This window comes from Thunnus maccoyii, chromosome 17 (assembly GCF_910596095.1).
Source record: "Thunnus maccoyii chromosome 17, fThuMac1.1, whole genome shotgun sequence".
Taxonomy (NCBI): Eukaryota; Metazoa; Chordata; class Actinopteri; order Scombriformes; family Scombridae; genus Thunnus; species Thunnus maccoyii.
Window position 1 is genome coordinate 10,069,463 of NC_056549.1, and position 20,751 is coordinate 10,090,213.

Genomic DNA, 20,751 nt, shown 5'->3' on the forward strand with positions numbered 1-20,751 from the left:
GGCGACTTTTGTGTGTGTGTATGTGTGTGTGCGCAGACACTTGGAAGATTAAAATGTTATTTTGCTGCTGCTGCTGCCTCTTACAAGGAGATTTTATGTTGAGGGTTAAAAATAGCTTGCTTCTGTGGATGGGTATGTTAACACCATGTAGCTGTTTGGATATTTTTCAGACCATTCCATCCTGCACAACAGGATGAGGATGTCTGCGACTCAAGCCAGATACATTGATCACTATTCGCCAGCCGGTCCATGTAGATTTGAATATAAATCCAAGCAAAAAAAACAAACAAAAAAAAAATTCGCTGAGAAAAACAGCCAAGGAATAAAGTCATGGACATGGATAATGAGTCCTGGCTAGCCTTGTTTTGTCCTCTTGTGGATGAAACTACACAGTCTAGCCTTGAGCCAGTGCTAACCAGTCATAATGGGATGTAATAGAATTCCCTTGGTTATTATGCCTCTTTCTGTCTCGCCTGCACAGTATCTCTATAACCCTACTGTATGCACGTCTCGCTCTCATTCTCCTGTTCCCTTTCTAATGGCCTCTTTCTCGTCAACTGCGGAGTATAAGCGCTGTCGCCTTTGCTTAGTTTCACCACGTCTCAAAACGCTGTTGTCAGGATGAGTCAAAGGCTATGGAACTCCAGTCCAGCATCAATCTAATTTCAGCTGGAGTTGGATGAGATAACTGTCTATCTGGACAGCTCTTACGCAACATCTCTTTCTCTTTATTGCAATTACTGTGCTAATAGCTCCTCAGTGATCCCTTTTTATCCACCAATGCTGGGTTAATAGTTGGGGAAAAGCTCCAGATGACACCAGTGAATTGAGGGTTTTTTTTTTGATTTACAAGTCGCTTCTTTCCATTCGAAATCCCTCCAGTAAAATGCATTCACTTGTTTTGTTGCTATTCTTACTATTTCCTGCATGTTGTCACAGGTAATGCTCTGTTTAGAGCTCTAATCACCCAATCAACCATAGCGCAGATAAAAACAAGTACGATTTTGTCAGCAGTTGGATTAAATAACAAAGCCACAAGTTGAATCTTGCCTCGCTCTCTCTTTCTCTCTGCTTTGCATTAGAATGAAACCAGAGGTGGTTATTATTCTTGTAAACAGTAATGAAACCGCGAGATGATGTCACTGGAAAGAAAAAAAAAAAAAAGTTATTTTCTCAAGACTGGAAGAAGCCCTAGTTTGCACATTGCCTCAGAACCCGCATAACAGACGGGATTTTCAGCGGCAGATAATAAAGGGGTTTCAGGGTTATACTTATTGAGGAATGTCCTCTGTATTTACCATCTAACTTCGAGCTGTTAGACTCTGCTTACATAAGCAGAACCTTTGCCAGCTCAGCAGTCAGTCAGACAGACTTTAAAGGAAACGGGGTGGTATGCAGATTTATGCTAATGAGGTTGCCATGGGGTTTGTAATGGTGAAACCGTGGTAACAGGGAGAGGAATGAGGTTAAAGAGGGCCATGGGCTCCGGGAGGATGTTCCCTACCCACAATGCCCTCTGGTGTTTGTTTACACACTGCGGTGGGTTGTGGGTTGCGCGAGGTAAAGCCAGCCATCTCGTAAGCCTCTTCTGTAAAGCCCTTCATGGGCACTGTGGGGTATCATGTTGATGACATCCAGGCGTTTACAGGCAACATATCTGTGAAACTGTGAGCAAGTTTAATAGCTGTTTATGGTGACATTTTCTAAGTGTTTGTGCTGAAAAGGGGACATGCTTTAACTTGAGTTAAACCAAAAAGTAAATATTCATAATTCTTGCTAACAAAGGACTTAAAATCCACACATCATCCCTAAATAGCTGTCTAATACAGAAATGTGTTTAAACAAAAGGGATCGTGCAGTTTTGTACATTGTTATTTACAGCAAAAAAAAAGGGGGAAAATGCAGTAGCACAGTAATCCCACTGTGTTCTTCCAACACAAGCAGAAAATCCTACCTGGTTGACTGATCCAGAGGAATTTTATGTCCCATCCCTGAACCAGTCAAGAGTTATGACCTTTGGCCTTTAGTGTCAAGGGCCGTGTGTGTCACTGAGTGTGAGATAGCAAGAAACATGCTCTTTAGATCTTCTTGGAATAGCAGAATACTGAACAAAACATATTGCTCAGTTGAGAAGGTCTCTGTAAACCAGTACCAGATGGCTTGTACATTTTTTTTTTTTTTTTTTTAAAGGACTCTAGTATATTGAGTTTTTATCCGGAAACTTAATACAGTTCGGGTACCAACCTTATTCATGTGCTTGACACAGAAGTGAAAGACGGTTAAGAAAATTCTTCTGCAACACAACACACACAGCTGGTTTCCAATAGACGAGATCAAGTATTGCAGTATTCTGTAGACAAACAATAGCCTTAAATCCATCTCCAAATGTCACTAATCTTTTCTGTTTTGTCTCACAGTGAGTAGCCAACACACACACACACACACACACACATGCACACATGGACAGTAATTAAGGATGTGGACCAAATATAAGCCCACAGCTTTGATTTCATGGGATTAAACCCAACTGGCTGCCAGACTGCCATTCTTCTAGCCTAATCAAAAGATTAAGGGCATAGGGTACTAGCCTTACAAGTGGCCCGATCATCTATGAAAGAAATAAGCCGTCGCTCTTGCGTTTTATTTGTTCGATTTTTGCTCAACCATTGCAGGTGCTAAACTACGTCAGGTAATTTTTGGGTTTTTTTTTCCAAAAAAACCCCCAAAAAACACAAGTTGCAAGCAGCTTTGTGTGTTATCGGGTCACAATAACCCCTACACATCAACTTTCAGTGGATTTATTTTTAAATCACATCCGCACATTAACACATGGGCTCATACGCACGTAATCATCGACGCACACAAACATCACACACACACACACACGCACGCAGACACATTTTCAGCCAGCCAGCCGCGCTCAGCTGCAGGCATGCGAAGGCGTCCGCTGACCCTGCGAGGGTGGTGACGACGAGCGGAGGAGACAGGGGAGGGACGCATCACTTTGCCAGACAGGATGTGTGATAGAAACAAGACACACACGTCTGCGTTACTGTCTCCTGGAATACCTATTAATAAACCGTTTCCCTCTGCCTCGTTCTCTCTCTGTCCCTCTCTCTTTCCTGCCGAGGATATCGACAGACCGATCAATAAGTAGACATGAGAGATTTAAACAGGCTTTCAATTTCAACTCAATAGACATTAACAGCCCTTGATACATTAAAGAGTCCCAGCTGACCTCCATGCAAATTTAAATGACTACAAGGGATGTAATTACATACACAACATGCTATGGAGTAATTTAATTAAGTCAATAGTGATTCCCTGTCAACTTCCCTCTGTTTAATCTTGATAGATTGATTTATGTTGGGAAATAATGTGAGGTAATGAGGAGCGGTCTGTAGACTGTCAGAACATTTTCGCATGGATGCATGAAGCAGGAAACAATTGAGCGCTTTACTTTTATACACTGAGCCCTTCTGGATAAATGTAGAACGTTTCCAAATGGCAGACAATACTCTCTTGTGTTTTTTTTTTGTGTGACTTTCAATCGCTATCCCATTGCCATCTCATTGGGAAGCTGTTTACACTACGCCACTGGACCATCATTTCTGTAAAGATCTGTGTCTGACTTTGGCTTCGGATTGAATCAGAAGATATAGTTCCAGTTTATTTGCTTGAGGTCAAATGAAAAAGCAAAATTCATGTTTGATGCCATGTTGTTAGCCGTTACTTAGTGTCATCTGTGATTTCAGCACTCCTGCGTTTCTCTTACACCGTGTCATGATTCAAATCGACAGGTATCCTAGTTTTAGCACAACTGGACCCATGAAAAAGTGATCAATAACACTAGACCCTCTTCTTTCTCTAATGCAGCGCTAAGATGCTAAACTGTATAGGTAGCATACATGTAATAAAATGTCTCTTGGAGAATCTCTGATGCTGTGTGTATGTCAAAAGTAGAAGACTTGATGTCTTATCAAAGTCTGTCCATTTTTTTAGCAGCTTCAGTAAACAGCTAATGTTAGAGCACAGCTTAGCCGCAGAGGTTAGACAGAGAACGCTGGTCACGACTGAATAATACCCTTTAACAGCAAACACACAGCTTCAGTATCTGTATGTGGTCAAGGTCCAAGGTTCCCTCGCAGCCAATCAGCTGTCTCGTTTCTACTGCAGGACCACAGAGGGCTTCACAGAGCTAAGATACACCAAAGTGAACTAAATATTTATGTTACTAAAAACTCCTCAGGGCCAGATCTCTTCTAGTAATTTTGTATTTGACACAGATGATTTCTCAAATGGTCTGTTACTTAAAATTAGTGGGGAGTTAAAACCACTCTGAGCTGTCCCTGCTTGTTACTAAGCTCCTATTGTTGACAAGCGGGAAATGATTAAAAAGCTGATTTCACCTGGTCAGTGTTCAAGAGTTGTTGATACACACATGCCGTCCTTTTGAAGTGTAATCCATTTGGCACTTTAACTTTCACACTAGTCACTCAGCATGGTTTGTTTCTCTTCAAGCGTAACGTAATACTTTGCTGTTATCACACGCAGAAACACACACACACACACTAAAAACATGCACATGAAAAAACATGTCTTGCTTTCTACAGTGCACATTCACGCACACACACACACCAGAGTGCGTAGGGAGGTGAGGCACTCTCTCTCTCCCCTTCAAGAGCGGGTGCCATGTCTTGTCAGATGGGGTTAGCTCCCTGCCAGCTGATGAGCCAGTGGAGCCTTTGAAGCCCTTCCACTGGCCCGTGGTTTACGTGCTTGGGTTGCCAGGTTCTGCCATCCCCCTCATTAATGCAGCATGGGTGCCCACTTAACTTGTTCCTCTCTGCTCCTCTGGTCGGCTTGCCCTGGCTTTGACCGGGCGCTGGGCAGCCAAGCAGACAAGGCACACGCACACACACACACAGAAACACACTGGCATTCTGGACAAGCACATGCATGTGTGCTATACACACAGTCAGTGCTTCCAGACACACAGCCGGGGTTACAGGTACAGATAGAAGTGTATGGGTGCGTTAGAATCATGCAGAGTGCAGATATGTCACAACTCACAAAGCTGTTTACACATACGGTATACTGTACAGGCTCTGCTACTCGAAAATATGGAACACACAGCTTAAACAATTTAGTCGATAAATCAATCAGTTAATTGACCATTTGCTAAATTCCAACCATGACTGGGCCTGTCAAGCTTTCTATTTCTCCACATACAGAAGCCATGTGCTCGGGGCTGTAGTAACAGCAATTCGTGGTATTTAAAGAGTTTGTAGGGTGGTGTCTTTTTTTAATCGCTTTCCAAAACCAAAAATACATGAGTGAAAGTGTAAAGATTTGATTAAACAGTCTACATTTCATTCATAATACTGTACTATAATACCGAGGCTACTGAGACACAGTATTTTGCAATACAAGAGCAATGCTGCTCCTCGTCAACTGGTGACAATACTGACTTTTTGCCTGGGGCATGTCACTTAGGCCTTGTTTCCTTTTAGCATGATGTTCAGTATGTAGCTGTCGTGCATATTTCAGAGCCTTTTACATATTTTATCCTTATAAAATGAGTCAGCTGGAAACATTAAAATTTCAGCTTGAGACGGCGTTTTCAAGTAAGTTGGTTTTAATTAGCTAGCTAGTTAGCTAGCTGTAGCTTTGCAGTCGTCATTTTAGCTGGGAAAAAAAACATCTAGGCCTGCGTTTGCTTGAACAGTTTTGATTGTTGAATAATTGTTTAAGTTATCAATCAATATCTTATATATTTAACAATATAATATCTGTTTTATATAGTTGTAAATTGGAGTTTGGATGTTGGACTGTTAGTTGGTAAGAAAAAGACGAGCAACTTGAAGATCACCAAGTTCTGTCCTTCATTTCCTTTTTCCATCTCTGTCTCCTTTTTTTCAGTTTCATTTTGATTCTACTTCCCATCATGGATCTAATATATTCTTTCTAGAGTATTTCAAGATTGCTGGTTACTGGAAGCATTGTCTTATGATAAACCAGACTTCCTGTAGCCTGTGAGGTAATATTTCATGGAATTCACTGTGCCCTAATTTGGGTGTTGGTTCAGAGAAAGGAGGGCAAGAAGAGAGACTGTTTAGACCATTTCTGCTCTTTCTTCAACATCTTGAGGTAATCGACCCAACCTCCCGCCTTGAACACACATACAGTATAATCACAGATGGGTTTAAAAATCCCCTCACCCGCTCCCTCCTACACACACACAAACACACACACACACACACACACACATAGAGTCAGCTTAGACACCCATGCACAAACCCACATGCACTCCCTATCTTACAAACGCTGCATATAAGAGCTCATTCATACTCCACACACACACACACACACATACACACATCGCTGAGAGAATATCCATGTCTCTGTGCTAAAACACTGCGATACAGCTGTGAATAGGAGATGAAAGCCAAAGCCGAGCCAGGAATAATAAAAGCGGAGTGATTTCAATGCACTGCAGGCTTCTAAACAGCCATGGGATCTGACTTGAAAACATAAGGGGATTCCAAAGCTTGGTCCTTTTTAACCAATACTATTTTACCAAAGCTACTTTGATGTAGCAAAGACCTTGGAGTCAATAGCACGGAGGTTGGTGGTGCTCTAATTGTAACATTCCCGTCGGTGTAAATTTGAATGCGTGGACTCATTTTAAGACTAGCCCTCTTGTTTGTTGTAAAAACCTCCTTACCGGCATGCCCGACTCCCCTGTTTCCCCTCGTGTACTTCACAACATGCTCCTTAAAGAATCGCCTGCCTTGACCTCCAATAAACTCAGTCCCACCCACAGCCCCATACTGGGAGTTGAAGTATAATGTATATAGGAAGGGTGTGACATACAGAAAGAACAAATATAGAAGTAGAAATTTAAAGAAGAGACTGCTATTGCTACTTGTCAAAATGTTTTAAAGTATATTATCTAAAACCAAGCCCTTAAAGTGGTTTTTCATGTTTTAGCCCATTTACTATGAATACAATATGCTTTAGAACACAAATCAACCATTTTGCAAACCAAGCTGCTTCTGCTTTTGGTTAACCACTGGTTTTCCATTAATTTGCATACAGTATTTGTCTATTCACATCATTTACTGTAAGTGTTGCATTACCATTATGAGGCAATTCGGTGCAGACTTTTCAAATCACTCCGCAGTTAAACCGCATGGCTGTGCGATGGTAATGTAACTGTAACGAAAATGATTGCAAACTTGATGATTGCGTGGTAGCAAGTGGACCTTGATTTGGGATTATTTTCCAAAGTCATGAATGAACTCTCTCTGGCTTATTATGAGAGATCTTTTAAAAAATACTGTGGTTACATGTTTTTCCTCTATAACACATCAAACGTCTCACGCAGTTTTAGCTTTCGCAGTTGTTTTCATTTGTGTTTCGGGTGGAGAGACGTGCTTCCATCCAAGTGGCACTAAAAGCGTCAAATATAAAAGTGAAGCAAGATGAGCTGTGAGGGACAGATGGGGATAGGGTGTTTGCAGCACAGCAAAAAAACAAAGAACCACCAGCGGAGGTCATGACCTTTTCTTTTTTTAAAGGATTGCAAGTTTTTGGGAGCTTAGCTCACATTTAGTTTAACTTGCTGAGTAAAAGTGATGAGAAAATAATAGGACACACTAGTTTTCGGCGTTCATTTTCTCATCATTAAGCAGCTCATTGGACCAGTGTCTCACAAAAATCTGTACACTTATGTATTGTTAACAAAAAACAGAAAGACAATGGGTGGAGAAGTTACAGCAGAGGGATGTGTTCAAACAGAAAGACGAGCGGGGGATGAGGGAGTGGAGCAGAGTTAAGGAGGGAGTGGCTGCTGGAAGTGGGTCACAGTGGCACTGACGTGATTCAAAATGACGTGCAGAGAGGGGGACGGACTCGCGCCACTGTCACCTTTTGTCTTAGGCGCACACACAGACACACACATGCTCTCACATTAAGATACATCAGCTCAGTTTATTGGGTGAACAACACTTGTGCCGAGGTAAAAAATGGCTTACTTGTGCATTGTAAGGACTCTCTGCCTCTCTTTATTGTTTACTGCTTAGTTGGGCATTTTTACTTTCCTACTTCTTCACAGTGCCTTGCACTCACTTTATTGGCTCTTAAGATCACATTCAGGCTATGCATAAATAATAACGGCCTATCCCTCGGTGCCTGTTGTGTATAAAAGAGTAGATGGCGAGCTGAGTTTTGCAGAATAATTATTTAGGTTCGGCTATGCGATCCCTGTATGATCTGTAGCTTTACCTCCGGCCCTGTGGAACAGCGGTGAGAAGAGGATGTGAGCCGGAGGGATGGAGGGATAAAAGGATGGAGGAGTGGTGAGGGAGACAGGGAACGCTTTAATTGCCTGACCCCCTCTCCCACCAGCATGGCTCTCTGGAGCCGGGTGTTAAAGAGAGGGGGACGGCTGGATTCTCCCAGCAGATCCCTGCGGCTATGTGCATGCAGCATGCATGTGTACTGTCTGTGTGTGTGTGTGTGTCTGTGTGTGTGTGTGTGTGTGTGTGTGTGTGTGTATAGGGAGGTGTTGAGGCATTTTGTGCGTGATGTGTGTTCCTGTGAATGTTCCCACGGCAGATCAGCACATATTTAAGCAGGACCACTTAATCATGCCATGTGTGATGCTGAAGTGATGTGCTCTGAGATTTAATGTAACCCCCTATAACACATCAAAGGCTTATAGATGGGGAGTGAAAGGGAGAGATGGTGCTGTGGTATCTGAAGCTTCTCAGACTGCTCCTGGCTGTGGGACTACTCAATTTAGGCCAACTCTGGGTTCCTCTAGTCAAATATGTCTGAGCAACATATTGCTCATCTGAATTTTTGTTTAATTTGTTCTAAGGAGATAAAAAAAAGCCTGACAGACTCAGATGACTTTTGAGTTTATTGGATTACCGATGGCGAGATCTCAATCTCTGTAAGTAATCTAAATATACAAAGCAGAGAGGGGGGGGGCGTGGGGGGGGGGGGGGGGCAACACACATTCATTTTCCATCCTCCACCCTCTTTCTGAGCCTTCTCTCTTTTGTTGTTTGTGCTGGTGATGACTGAAGCCTGAGGAACCTTCATCCTAATCGGCTTGAGATCTGGCTGCAGATCAGGCCAGCAGATGAATCCAGATTAGAGGGTCACAAGGCAGAAAGAGAGGATTACCAGCTCTGGCTACTGCAGCCTCTTCTCTAACCAGCCAACTGACAGCACTGTCTGCACCGCCCCTCCTAAAAGTCAAGGGGCTGAACATAAATAGGCCTGAAGACCCAGCTGGGGCAACGCACTCTTGTCTACTGTCAGGTCTGGAGAAAGAGAGCAGTATTGTGCGTTTTGAAAAAGATTTAATGCCGGGTTTGGGAGAAAATCAGCATAATCTTTTTATTGCTATTTTTTGCAGCATCATAAATTGGTTCATTTCTTTAATTCGATCTAAAATAGATGTTAGACATGTAACCAAGTTGCTGGGAGAAATCTAGTTAAGGCAGTAATCAGATTTCTCGGCATCCGCTACCATATTTTTAAACTATGGCTGACATGTTTCAATTATATTAATGATACAGAGCATTTGGACTGATGCTAATGAGGTGAGAGGACAGGCTTGGTACTGAGAGAGCACACGGTGACGACGTTTACATGCACAAAGTATTCCGGTTTTTGCCCTTATTCTTATAGTCCTACTAAGCTGTTTACATGGTTAATGAAAATGGATATTCCACTAATATTCCCGTTTTACATGCGGAGGGTTTTCAGGGTTTCCCTCTCCTGCAGTGGTAACAGGAATCACAAGATCTCAAGAAACCAGTGAGGTGAAAAACATTCGTGAGCTACCGCCTGAGTGATACTGATATGACTGATATTATAAATTTATAGTTACAGGCACATCCAGTATCTAGGTTGTCCCATGATGTTTACAACACTGCTGAGTGTTTTTTTGAGTCGTCACTGTCAGTCCATGGATGCATGTCAGGATAATAACCAATCCCCTCCGTCCCCGTCGTGGAGAAGGCGCGCTCTCTGCTTTTCCAGCCCGCCCCTGAACAGCTCTCCACTCTCCCCTCGTTCCTGTTCCCCATCCGCCTTCCTGCTCCGGTATATGTCGTTTTGCCTGTGCAGGGGTAAACAGGCAAGAGGGTCATGTGTCACAAACTGCAATAAAATCCCCAATTGTCCAAAGAATGCTCCTAAAACCAGAATAATACCAGTATATCGTACATGTCTTAATCAGAAAATGCTACATTCAGAATATGCTGTATCAAATTCAGAATATTGTCATATTCGGCTGTGGAAACCCACGTGGACCTTGATTTGGGATTATTTTCCACAGTCATGAATGAACTCTCTCGCTCATTTATGCAGATCTTTTTAAAAAATACTGTGGTTACATGTTTTTTTTCCCTGTAACATGTCAAACATCTCACGCAGTTTTAGTTTTGCAGTTGTTCTCATTTGCCTTTTTCGGGTGGAGAGATGTGCTTCAATCCAAGTGGCACTAAAAGTGTCAAATATAAAAGTGAAAGCAAGATGAACTGTGAGGGACAGATGGGGATAGGGTGTTTGCAGCACAGCAGAAAACAAAGAACCACTAGTGGAGGTCATGAGCTTTTTTTTTTTTTTAAAGGAATTGCAAGTTTTTGGGAGCTTAGCTTATGTATTTATGTATTGTTTACAATGAACAGGTGGAGAAGTTACAACAGAGGCATGTGTCCAAACAGAAAGAGAAGCGGGGGATGAGTCAAGGAGGGAGTGGCTACCAATTATCTTAATGTCATATTTAGTGTAAGTAATTATTTTTGACACAATGTTGTTTAAAAACCCCATTCAGGCATCATTCTTCAACGGAAATGCAGCTATGTTAACCTAGTTTCTATAATTCTTTCCCCCGATAATGCAAACAGTGTTTTTTTGATTTACATTATGTTGGATAATACAGGTTACTGCAGAGAGGCGACGAAAACCTGCTTACTTAGGTACATGTTAACACTTGTAAACACATGTTCACCTGGGTAAAACAAGGGTGTAACTGTTATCTGTGGAATTCAGTTTGCCACTGTGTGTGTGAGTGTGAGTGTGTTTTGTGTTTAATAGTGGGTCTGTGCAGAATAGCACCCCCTGGTTGCACAGTGCAGATTAACCAGGTAGGCTAATAGTTTTAATAACATTTCAGTTATACATAACAAACCAAGGTCAGCATTACCTCACTGATGCAACATGTTATGATTTTGTGTGTGTGTGTGTGTGTTTGTGAGTAGGTGTGTGTGCAGTCCCCTACAGCAGTGACTTCTCATCTGCATCTTACTCCACCCATCGTTTTTCATCAGAAAACCTCCCCTGCCGGCTTTGTTTCCATTTCTCCATCAACGTCTCCACTCTCTGCCTCTCTCTCTCTCTGTACTTCCACTTAGAAAACAAAATAAAGTAAAGCTGTGCGCGCGGTGGTGTGCTCCTGACTAGTTGCCGACTAGTTGCTGAGTGCAGCTCCTCTGCACAACTCGGCTTTGATCTCGCACTGTAAATTAAACATTCCTTTTTAGATAACAGGCTCTGTGCCACCTACTGAGACAAACTTCACACAGCTCCTGTCCCTGGTTTGAACTCAATAGAGTTGATTCCAGGGTTTTCCCTACCATTATAAGACTTAGGCACAGCGCCTAAGTGTTTTTTTTTTCACAGCGCCTTGAACAGAAAAAAACTTTATAGTTGCGCTAGCTTCTCTGTCCTCTCGTCTGCGCTATGTGTTTGACCAAGCGCAGCTCCACCACACACACACACACACACACACACGTTTCACTCGAGTTGATAGCAACTCTATGCTTGATACTGTAATCACAATAAAAGCTTCATGAATAAAAAGTCAATAAGTACTTTATGAAACCACCTGTTCAACAAGCATAAACATGTAGAAAAGTGATGTAGTATTTTTCAACTGCTTTGTCTCCCATCCACCACTTGTATGTTTTACACAACAACAGCACACTGATTAAGATAACAGCGAATCGTTATGAACAAGCTAAAACGAAAGCTGTCTGTCTGTAGCTTAACTGTTCAGCTTAGTTTGCAACGTATATTAAAACTGGTCAAATTCTTGTAAACTTAGCTACAGGCTGAGACGGCAACCCCCCTCTCAAACCAGCCCTTCTTCTCTTTACCAGCAGTACTGTACCTGCAGCAGTGAAGCAGAGGAAGGAGGACAGAGGACAGGATGAAGGACTAAACCTAAACCTCTAAACCTCACTCAGTATTTTGATGTCAGGAAAATTATTTATTTTATTGACATTTTAGATTTCTTTCCAGTGAGATATTCAGTGATTTTTAAAAAAAAATAATAATCTAAACAATTCTTTAGTAATGAAAAAGAACCATGAACGGTATTGATGAAGAACTGGACTGATAAGAGTATCTATGAGATAGAGATACAAGTCTAACCACACCCATCCCTACAGCTGGCTAGTAGCTACACCCTGACTATGGGAGGATTAGAAAATCCCTTCACTATATGCCAAACAAAATTGTGCTTATTATTTTTAAGGTGCACAGTGTGATCACTCACAAAAATGTGAAGGATTACATCAGGACATAGCGCTTAGTTCATCAGTGAGCATATCTTTTTCATTTTTATTCTTGCCGATGTCTGAGTGTACTGTGAAAAATTGCAACCTCTTTAATAAATAAAATTATGTGAAAATGCATAGTTTTAGTCAAATAACATCCCCCCCCCCCCCCCCCCCCCCCGCCAGTCCAGCCCTCCAGAAACCTTGATTCTGCTGCTTTTTTTTCCACAATCAACAATGTTATGGACCTCAATCACACTTGTTTGTCAGGTGTAGAGACAGTTTGAGACAAATCTCAAATATGGAATTGGAACTGAGCAGGAGAATGTGAGCCAAACTGGGAAATGACCCCAGTTAAGTAAAGGGGTTGGAAAGTCAGGTCAAACACTGCTAATGTGGGTGGGAACGCCCAGTGCTTGACCCTTGACATCAATTTACAACTAGTTTTTTTAAGCACATGAGGACTTTTCACAAGGCAGACTATATATACATAGACAGCTGAGTGGATGGTAGAAGGATTTGCAGAATAATACTAGAAGTAGTTACAGTTTTGCTAAAAGCCAATAAGTTTTAAATTTGGAGTTTTAACAGTTTGGTGATTAATCCAATAGTCAATCCAGAGACAATTAATTTGGTTAATTAAATTGGGTTTTTGACTGTTTGTTGGACAAAAATGAGCAATTTGAAGATGTAACTCTGGGCTTCTTCTTCTTCTGGGAAGTTGTAATGAGTATGTTTTCACTGTTTTTGTGACTTTTTTTAAAGGCAAAAATAAAGGATTCATCTGAAAAAATAATCAATTTATCAATATTGAAAGCAATAGTTGTAGCCCTACTTAAATTATTTCTCTGATACATGTTACCCTTTGTTACCTGTCAGGATTAATTGTCTCAAGCCCTTCTACTAGAAACCATCAAATTCAACCTCCTCGTTTTTGTGTTGCAAAAGAATTCATATACTTCAATGTAGTTTCAAAGCAGAAGATCGCTGTTCAATAGAAGAGCCAAATATTGCACATATTTCAACTTGAGGGATAGGTACAATTTTTCAAGTCTTTCTCAAAACAAGAGTCAGGCGCTCAAATGAACATTGAAATGGGTTTTTCTTGCCGTAATCATTTCTCCTGTTCATACCGGCCATTAGAAGATCCCTTTATAATGCACTTACAATGTAAGTGATGGAGGCTAAAATCCACAGTCCTCCTTCTGTACAAAAATGTATTTAAAAGTTTATCTGAAGCTAATATGAAGCTGCAGCCATTCTCGATTAGTCAAATGAAGTAGATATCTTTCAACAGTCTTTTTAGTGCCAAAGTCCCTCTTTTTGTTATTATACTTCCACTGCAGCTCAACAGGGAAACACTTTCCGAGGAAACACAAAGAGGGAATCTCATGCTAAAAAGACTGTAAATGTGGCAGATATCCACTTAATATGACTAACTCAGACTGCCGCAGCCTCATACAAGCTTCAGATAAATGTTTAAATGCATTTTTGCACAAAATGACTGTGTGGACACTGTGGATTTTGGTCCCCATCACTTAAATTGAAGGGGATCTTTTAATAGCCAGTATGAACAGCAGGAATGATTACAGCGAGGAAAACCTCTTTCAATGTTCATTCGGGCACCTGACTGTTGTTTTAGGACAGACTTGAAAAATTGTGAACCTATCCTTGAAGACATTAACCATGATCTGAAAGCCCTCAACAGGAGAATTCACTTCCTCCAGGACTTTTTTGGGGCTCTCAAAGTGCACAGCAACCATCGGAGCTCTATGCGGTCCTTTTGCTCCAGTGGCCCTGCCTGCCTGTTTTCCGCTTGAGGTCTTTGAAATGCTAATCTCTTCTCCTCCCCTCTTTTCTTCTCCATCTCTTCTCCAGATTCCTCCTCCAACTACATCAGGCAGCTGGAGACTAAAGTGCGGATCCTGGAGGACGACAACAATAAGCTTCTCTCTCAGGTGAGGTGCACACACTTAACGTCTCTCTCTCTTCCTGTCACTTACACATGTGTGAGTGGCACTACTTGCCCAGTCCAGTATCATTTGAACTCACTAAACCCCCTCTTGTGCAACTTTTTAATCCATCCCAAAACATGTGATCGGCAGCTGGGATGAGATAAAGTGTTGTGCCCGATGCATCTGTGAAGCCGCCCCCTCACAACAGCCTGCCTGTTAGTTGGAGAGTATGTTTATCCATGTTTAATTCATGGGGAGTCAGTAAGCTTCAGTAGCGAGCAGTGATGTTAGCCCCTTCGGCGAACTGCGGGAGCGGAGGAGAGATGAGAGGAGAAAAAGGAGGGGAAGGAGGCATTAAGTGACAGTGACAGAGTAAAGCAGTTCTCCCAAAGTTAACCTTGTTCTGGCTTCTCCTAAATTTGGAGGATGAAGGGGTTGAAGGAAAGAGTGGAGGTGGGAATGTGAGGAGGAGGAGGAGGGGGGGGGGTGAGGGGGGGTGGATTTCTGGTTCAACAGGAGGTCACATGTCAGTCAGCAGAGGTGTGTGTTACATAAAGCGTGAGAGGGATCAAATAGTGAATTATTGGTAAATCCTCATACACTTACCGTTTATCTTTCTGTTTTAACGTCACGTTTTATGATGCAACTCATCTGAATGCAAGTCAGACTGCACACGGTCGAGTTGCAGTTTCACAGCTTAAACAGCTTTTTTGATTTGAAGCCTTTATTCTTTTTTTTTTTTTTATAGTAATTCCTTTTCCCCCCAATTATCTCCCACCAGATTTACTATATCTAGGCACTGGTGTAGGCTGGAATCACTGATACGAAACCTAAATGATCCTCATAATTAGCTCTTAAGTGCTGCAATTAGGTGCTACTCTGTCTCACAGCAGTGTTACTTAAAGACATATAATATTAACCTGCCTCTTAAAGTCGACTAATAGTCCTTGTTCACAATGAGGGGATGATGTTTCTTTTTTTTTTAGGTTGGGATGAGTATGTTTTTGCAATAATAGAACTTTAACAATTGTGCATTGAATACTGCAAAATATAAAACAGTTGTGACTAGTAGAAAATGTAATAAAATGTGGACTGACCATGACTATAGAAGCTGAAAAGTTGTTTTTTTAACAATATCTTCATCTTTTATGGAGCATACAGTTGCTATCCTGGTTGTTAATGGCTCCAATTAGACAATAATGAAATAATGAACCATTACACTATTATGTTTTTCTCTCCCTAGGCTTATAGCCGGTATAGCTTATCACAGATACAGATGAAAAAGGTAACTTTCTTAAATGCCACTGTTTGTCAGCTCTTCTGAAACGCTCCTCTGCTGGTCAGTTGGTCGAGCCCCTTTTTGCCTTTTCACTCTTTTATCTGTCTGGTGGTGGGACTTTTCAAAGCTTTGAGCTTGTTGCTTTCTCTTAAACTGAGGGTGGACACAATAAAAGCAACTTCTGTACGATGTAATGCACTCTGTTGCAGTAACAAACTGTATCATGTTTAGTTTATGCTGACACTTTCAGGCAGGTGCTGAGTCAACTCTATGGTACTGTTTAAAGAAAAAAAATGAGACATTTTGGAAATAAGCTTATTAACTTCCTTGCCTAGAGATACATGAGAAGATCAATACCACTCTCATAGCTGTACAATAAATATGAAACTCCAGCCAGAAGACTGTTAGCTTAGCTCAGCACAAAAATAAACGATTAACCTGACTGTGTGCAAAGGCCTCCCAGCACCTATAAAGCTCACTAATTAACTTTTTTTTTATTTTTTTGTGTAGTCCGGACAAAAACTGAAGTTTAAAAATTACATGTTTTGGTGGAGTCCAGCAAGTCAGTGCACCCAGTCAAGAAACAGTCCCCCACATAACCCCCCCATAAAAAACTTTTTTCCACTTTGTTTTTTGTACAGATTAAACACACAAGATATAATGAGTTAACTAGTGAGCTTAGAGATGCTGATACTTTTGGACAGAGCCAGGCTAGCTGTTTCTTCTTGTTTCCAGTTTTTATGCTAAGCTAAGCTAACCGGCTGCTGTCAATAGCTTACCACCAGTATAGATATGAAAGTGATATCAATCATCTAACTCTCAGCATGAAAGAGAATGAGTGTTACTCCTAAAAGGTTGCACTATTTCTTTAAGGCCATATTCAGGTATTTGGTGTTGAACTTAATATTTTGTCTGGCATCCTGTAATACAGTGCAGTTCAAACAAAGTGAAGCCTCAAACATTACTATAGAACAAAATCACCTGTCTGACACAGTGTTAGTGTTATGAGGAGAAAGGAATTAGATTGCATTACTTTGTAAAAGTATTGCTTATGTGTCCAATCCTGTTTTTTGGCCCCTTTTTGCGCTGCTAGCATGCTATGCTGATGAATAAACACAGGTGGCCCTGCTTGTATGTGGCCTGTTTTGGCAAGAAAGCCTTTTCCTGTCCTTGGAGCATTTTGGCACAGCACAGTAAATGTTTGGCATAAGGTACCCTAGGTGAATGAATGCTACATTGTGCTTTGGTGCATAAATGACACACGCTTGTCCTAGCTTGTCGGGACGTCTGGTGGGCTGAATAATTTAGGATACCGGGGCGATACAGGTAGACCCAGGCATCCATTATGCATGCCGACAACTGGTGTATGAGTGCAACTGAAGAATGCAGGAATGTTTGAAGTTAAAATATACTATCTTGATGGTTGTTTGCTTTCCTTGAAAATGTAATATTTGTAATGATAACATGAGCCCATTGAGCTTTTCTGTAGTTTAGTATTTAGTTTGACTCTTACGCAATAGCCTACTTACTGAGCAGGTGGAATTGTTACAATGGACTACTTGCCTAAATAGACTTATTACCTAACTTCCTGTGTTATGAAACTGGCCCAGTGAAACTTGTGTTGAGCTGAGGGAACAATAGCCTCTTATCACAGGAATGTTGACCCTTGAAACCAAATTGGCTGAATTATTTTTACACTACTAAAGGGAGTAGGGGGTTGACAACGTTGTCCCACGGTGGATATTAACAAGCGCCTACACAGCACAGGTGTACCCACAATGAGGAAAACAGGTGTGCTCATTGCTCAACGCTCACACTTCGACCCAAACATCCATGATACGATTTTCTCGTTAACTTTTCTCCCACTCGGATCTCCCGTGTCTTTCAACCGTTACTTATCTCTCTTAAGTCCCTGAAGTGCGAGGCACTCTGTGGCTTTCACTACATGCTCACTGCCTCACTTTATCATTAACAATTAAATGCTCAGTGTGACTCTGAGAATTTAATGATTTATATGACAGATTCAGATGACACTCCATTTGTTAACTGCTGGATAATTTAACTCATTTTGTGAGAGTATGGACTGAAGTAGGGTCCTGTGGACTTGAATGATGACAGAGGTTAATGAATTATGACTCATTCTTTGACAGAGTTATTATATGACTGATTTATTGACTTGAGAAATTGGAAGATGTATTTGCATGTTCTGGGTAATTGACATCTGCAAATTAAATCTTGCTAAGAACTTAAAACACTCTGTATAAACTGTTTACTTGCAGGAAAGGTTAATATGGAATAAAAAGTTAATATAGCACTGAAATGGGTTGCCATGGGAGACTACCCAATGTCAGCACCGATTCAGTTCTTTATTCCATTAAATTATGGCGCTCAAGGTGCACGCTGCTATCCTCTCTACCCTTTTGTCAAGGCGGCATCACCCCTGCCCCTCATAACTCAAACAGGAAATGATGCGCGACGTCCACAGCTTCTCCCTGTCAGCACCAAGAACACCGTGATGGATGGAGAGACGGAGGAGTCCGAGTTTTAGCCAAGAAGACCACAGAGGGCCAACTGTCCCCAGCTGTCTGGCAAACAAATAGCTTTGTTGGTCTCAGTGGTCAAGGTCAACTCAGGGAGGGAGGTCAAGTTTTGAGACGTGTGTTGGTTTGTTTGTAAAGCTAAACTAAAGATGGAAAAAAAAAAGTCCTAGTTAGATGATGGAAATCTTGTTGGAAAACTCTGATATGTTACTGATCAAACCAGCTCTTTTCATCCAGTCGATAGATGTGCTCAGGTCATGAATTGTTTATTTCAGTCCACCGGATATGACATTTTGTGACACACTCTAAGCCTGGAGAAATGACAAAGAGATGCTAGCCAAGGTACAGAATTGAGGGCATGAATATGGAAACCCAAAGGATAGATCAGGAAGTGCCAAGGGAAGGATTGGGAAAGGTTAGAGGAACACCAACAGGATACTGAGCTGGAGAGAAGAATAGGGGGGGGGGGGTATCAAAAGACAGAAGACAAGGGGAATGCAGATTGTGGCTTTGTGTGTGTGGAAATTGTGTATGTGACTGTGCACCTGTGTGTGTGTGTGTGTGTGTTTGTGTGTGTGTGACGCACAGAGAGATAACAGAGACAAACACAGCACAATGTCCATGCATTCTTAGACGCACACCCACAGCTCATTGGGTTATTTATAGCTTGAGTGCTCCCGGGCATCATGTGTGTTTACATGGCGAGCTGCGCACAGAGGGAACACTAGTGCGTGACATGAGAAATGTCATAAGGAACAGTGGTGTTGCCGTGTTCCTGCCTACAGCGAGAAGTTAGGCTGGTTACGGCCCCCAGGAACCAGTGGTCTTTGGCCGCTAATGAGGACAAATCTTAGGAACACTGTCCCTGCGTAATGGCCCTCGATGATGGCACAACGTGATCCAGCGCCAGTGCTGTGAAGTGCCATTTATGTAAAAAGCCACAACAAATAAAAATCAGCTCGGCAAATGAAGTGCTTGAAGCGATGTCGTCAGAGTGACGATGAGAGTGCAGGTGCCAGTGCAGGAGGGGGGACAGAGCCACAGAGTTCTTAATGAACCATCACTGAAGATCTTAATATACAAAGCACAGCCCGACTGATATATCAGCAGGCCGATATTTGTGATATCTTGTGATATCGCGTTATATTGGTATCAACATGTACGTATGTTGGCAAACATGAAAAAAGAAATTGTAAACTGCAGCAATTAAAAGCTTTACTGGCAACATTTTTTATGTATTTTTCTCAATTAAGTTAAAAATAGTTTTGTTTAATGCGTTTCTGTTTGCTTAGTTACTTATAATAATTTAGATATCAGTTAATGTTTGCTGTTCAAATTAACTTTTATATTTACTGTCATTGTAAAATATCTTTACTCAAATGTACAGTAGAGGTAGACCAATAAATCGTCCATGCTGATATATGGCCCTATATTAACTGAATGTCAAAATACCAGTATCCGTGAAGAAGTCAACCAATAAGTCATGGGAAAAAAGCACAGCAGTACGGAAATGTCAAAGATATGTGTCATGTATTTTAGAAAACAGTGTCTCCATTATATCCACCATAGAGAAATGTAACAGTTAAACATTCTGCAGAGTACATATTTGTCATAAATCCTTAATAACATTGATTGTATTAAATCAAGCAAATTTAAGGGATTTTATCAAAAATGTTATGTGTTTATGTTAAGAAATAAATCATGGCCAGTGTATTGTTGTTGGATTTGTTTAAACGCTCAAATAGCAATATCAGTATCGGCCTCAGAAATCTAATATCGGTCTAGCTCTGCTCACTAACAGACGCAAATACATTGATTTTGAGTCACAGAAATGACTTCCTGCCTGTGTGTATGTACTTATTTTTGGCTTTGGATTAATAATTTGAATTGTCTGGCCTTCTGTAATGCAGCTCTCTAGGTGTATTTAGTCGACATTGCACTCATATCTTTATTTTTTTTGTATCCGTGTGTTTGTTTTTTGCTCATTTGTGCCCAGCAGTGCAACCCAGGTGACCTTCGTGCCCTGAGGAAGGGTATGACCCTCTACCACTCAGAGTCCCAGCTGTCCTCACTGCCCCAACGCCAGGACGCCATGCACATGGTCAGTACCCAGGAGGCTCACACACACACACACACACGCACAGACCCACACACAGAGGGATGCTCACTCATACCCAGCCACTTAAACAGTCATAGCCACTGTGGCCACTTAAACACCATGAGGTTGCTTACAAAAACATGGTTACAAATAGACAGCAGATTTAATTGCACACAGACACACACTTAATTGTAGGGAGGACTGTCACTGGTGCCTCCGCAGTGGAATCAAGTCAAGTCAGCTCTAATTCACTTTGCTTCCAACTCACCAATTTTACCTCCACAGGCGACCTCAC

General features: G+C 41.5%; 1 protein-coding gene across 4 annotated transcripts in view; it reads left to right on the forward strand.

Annotated features, from left to right (window-relative positions):
• The window catches only part of ccdc85cb (coiled-coil domain containing 85C, b), a 50,372-nt gene that overhangs the window by 20,611 nt on the left and 9,010 nt on the right, over positions 1-20,751 (forward strand). Inside the window, exons 2-4 of one of the 4 annotated variants that reach the window (XM_042389900.1) lie at positions 14,463-14,542; positions 15,783-15,824; positions 20,355-20,459. In XM_042389900.1, the coding sequence (XP_042245834.1) occupies positions 14,463-14,542; positions 15,783-15,824; positions 20,355-20,459 (227 nt within the window). The remainder of the gene's footprint in view (positions 1-14,462; positions 14,543-15,782; positions 15,825-20,354; positions 20,460-20,751) is intronic. The other 3 variants (XM_042389901.1, XM_042389902.1, XM_042389903.1) reach the window with 3 other exon arrangements.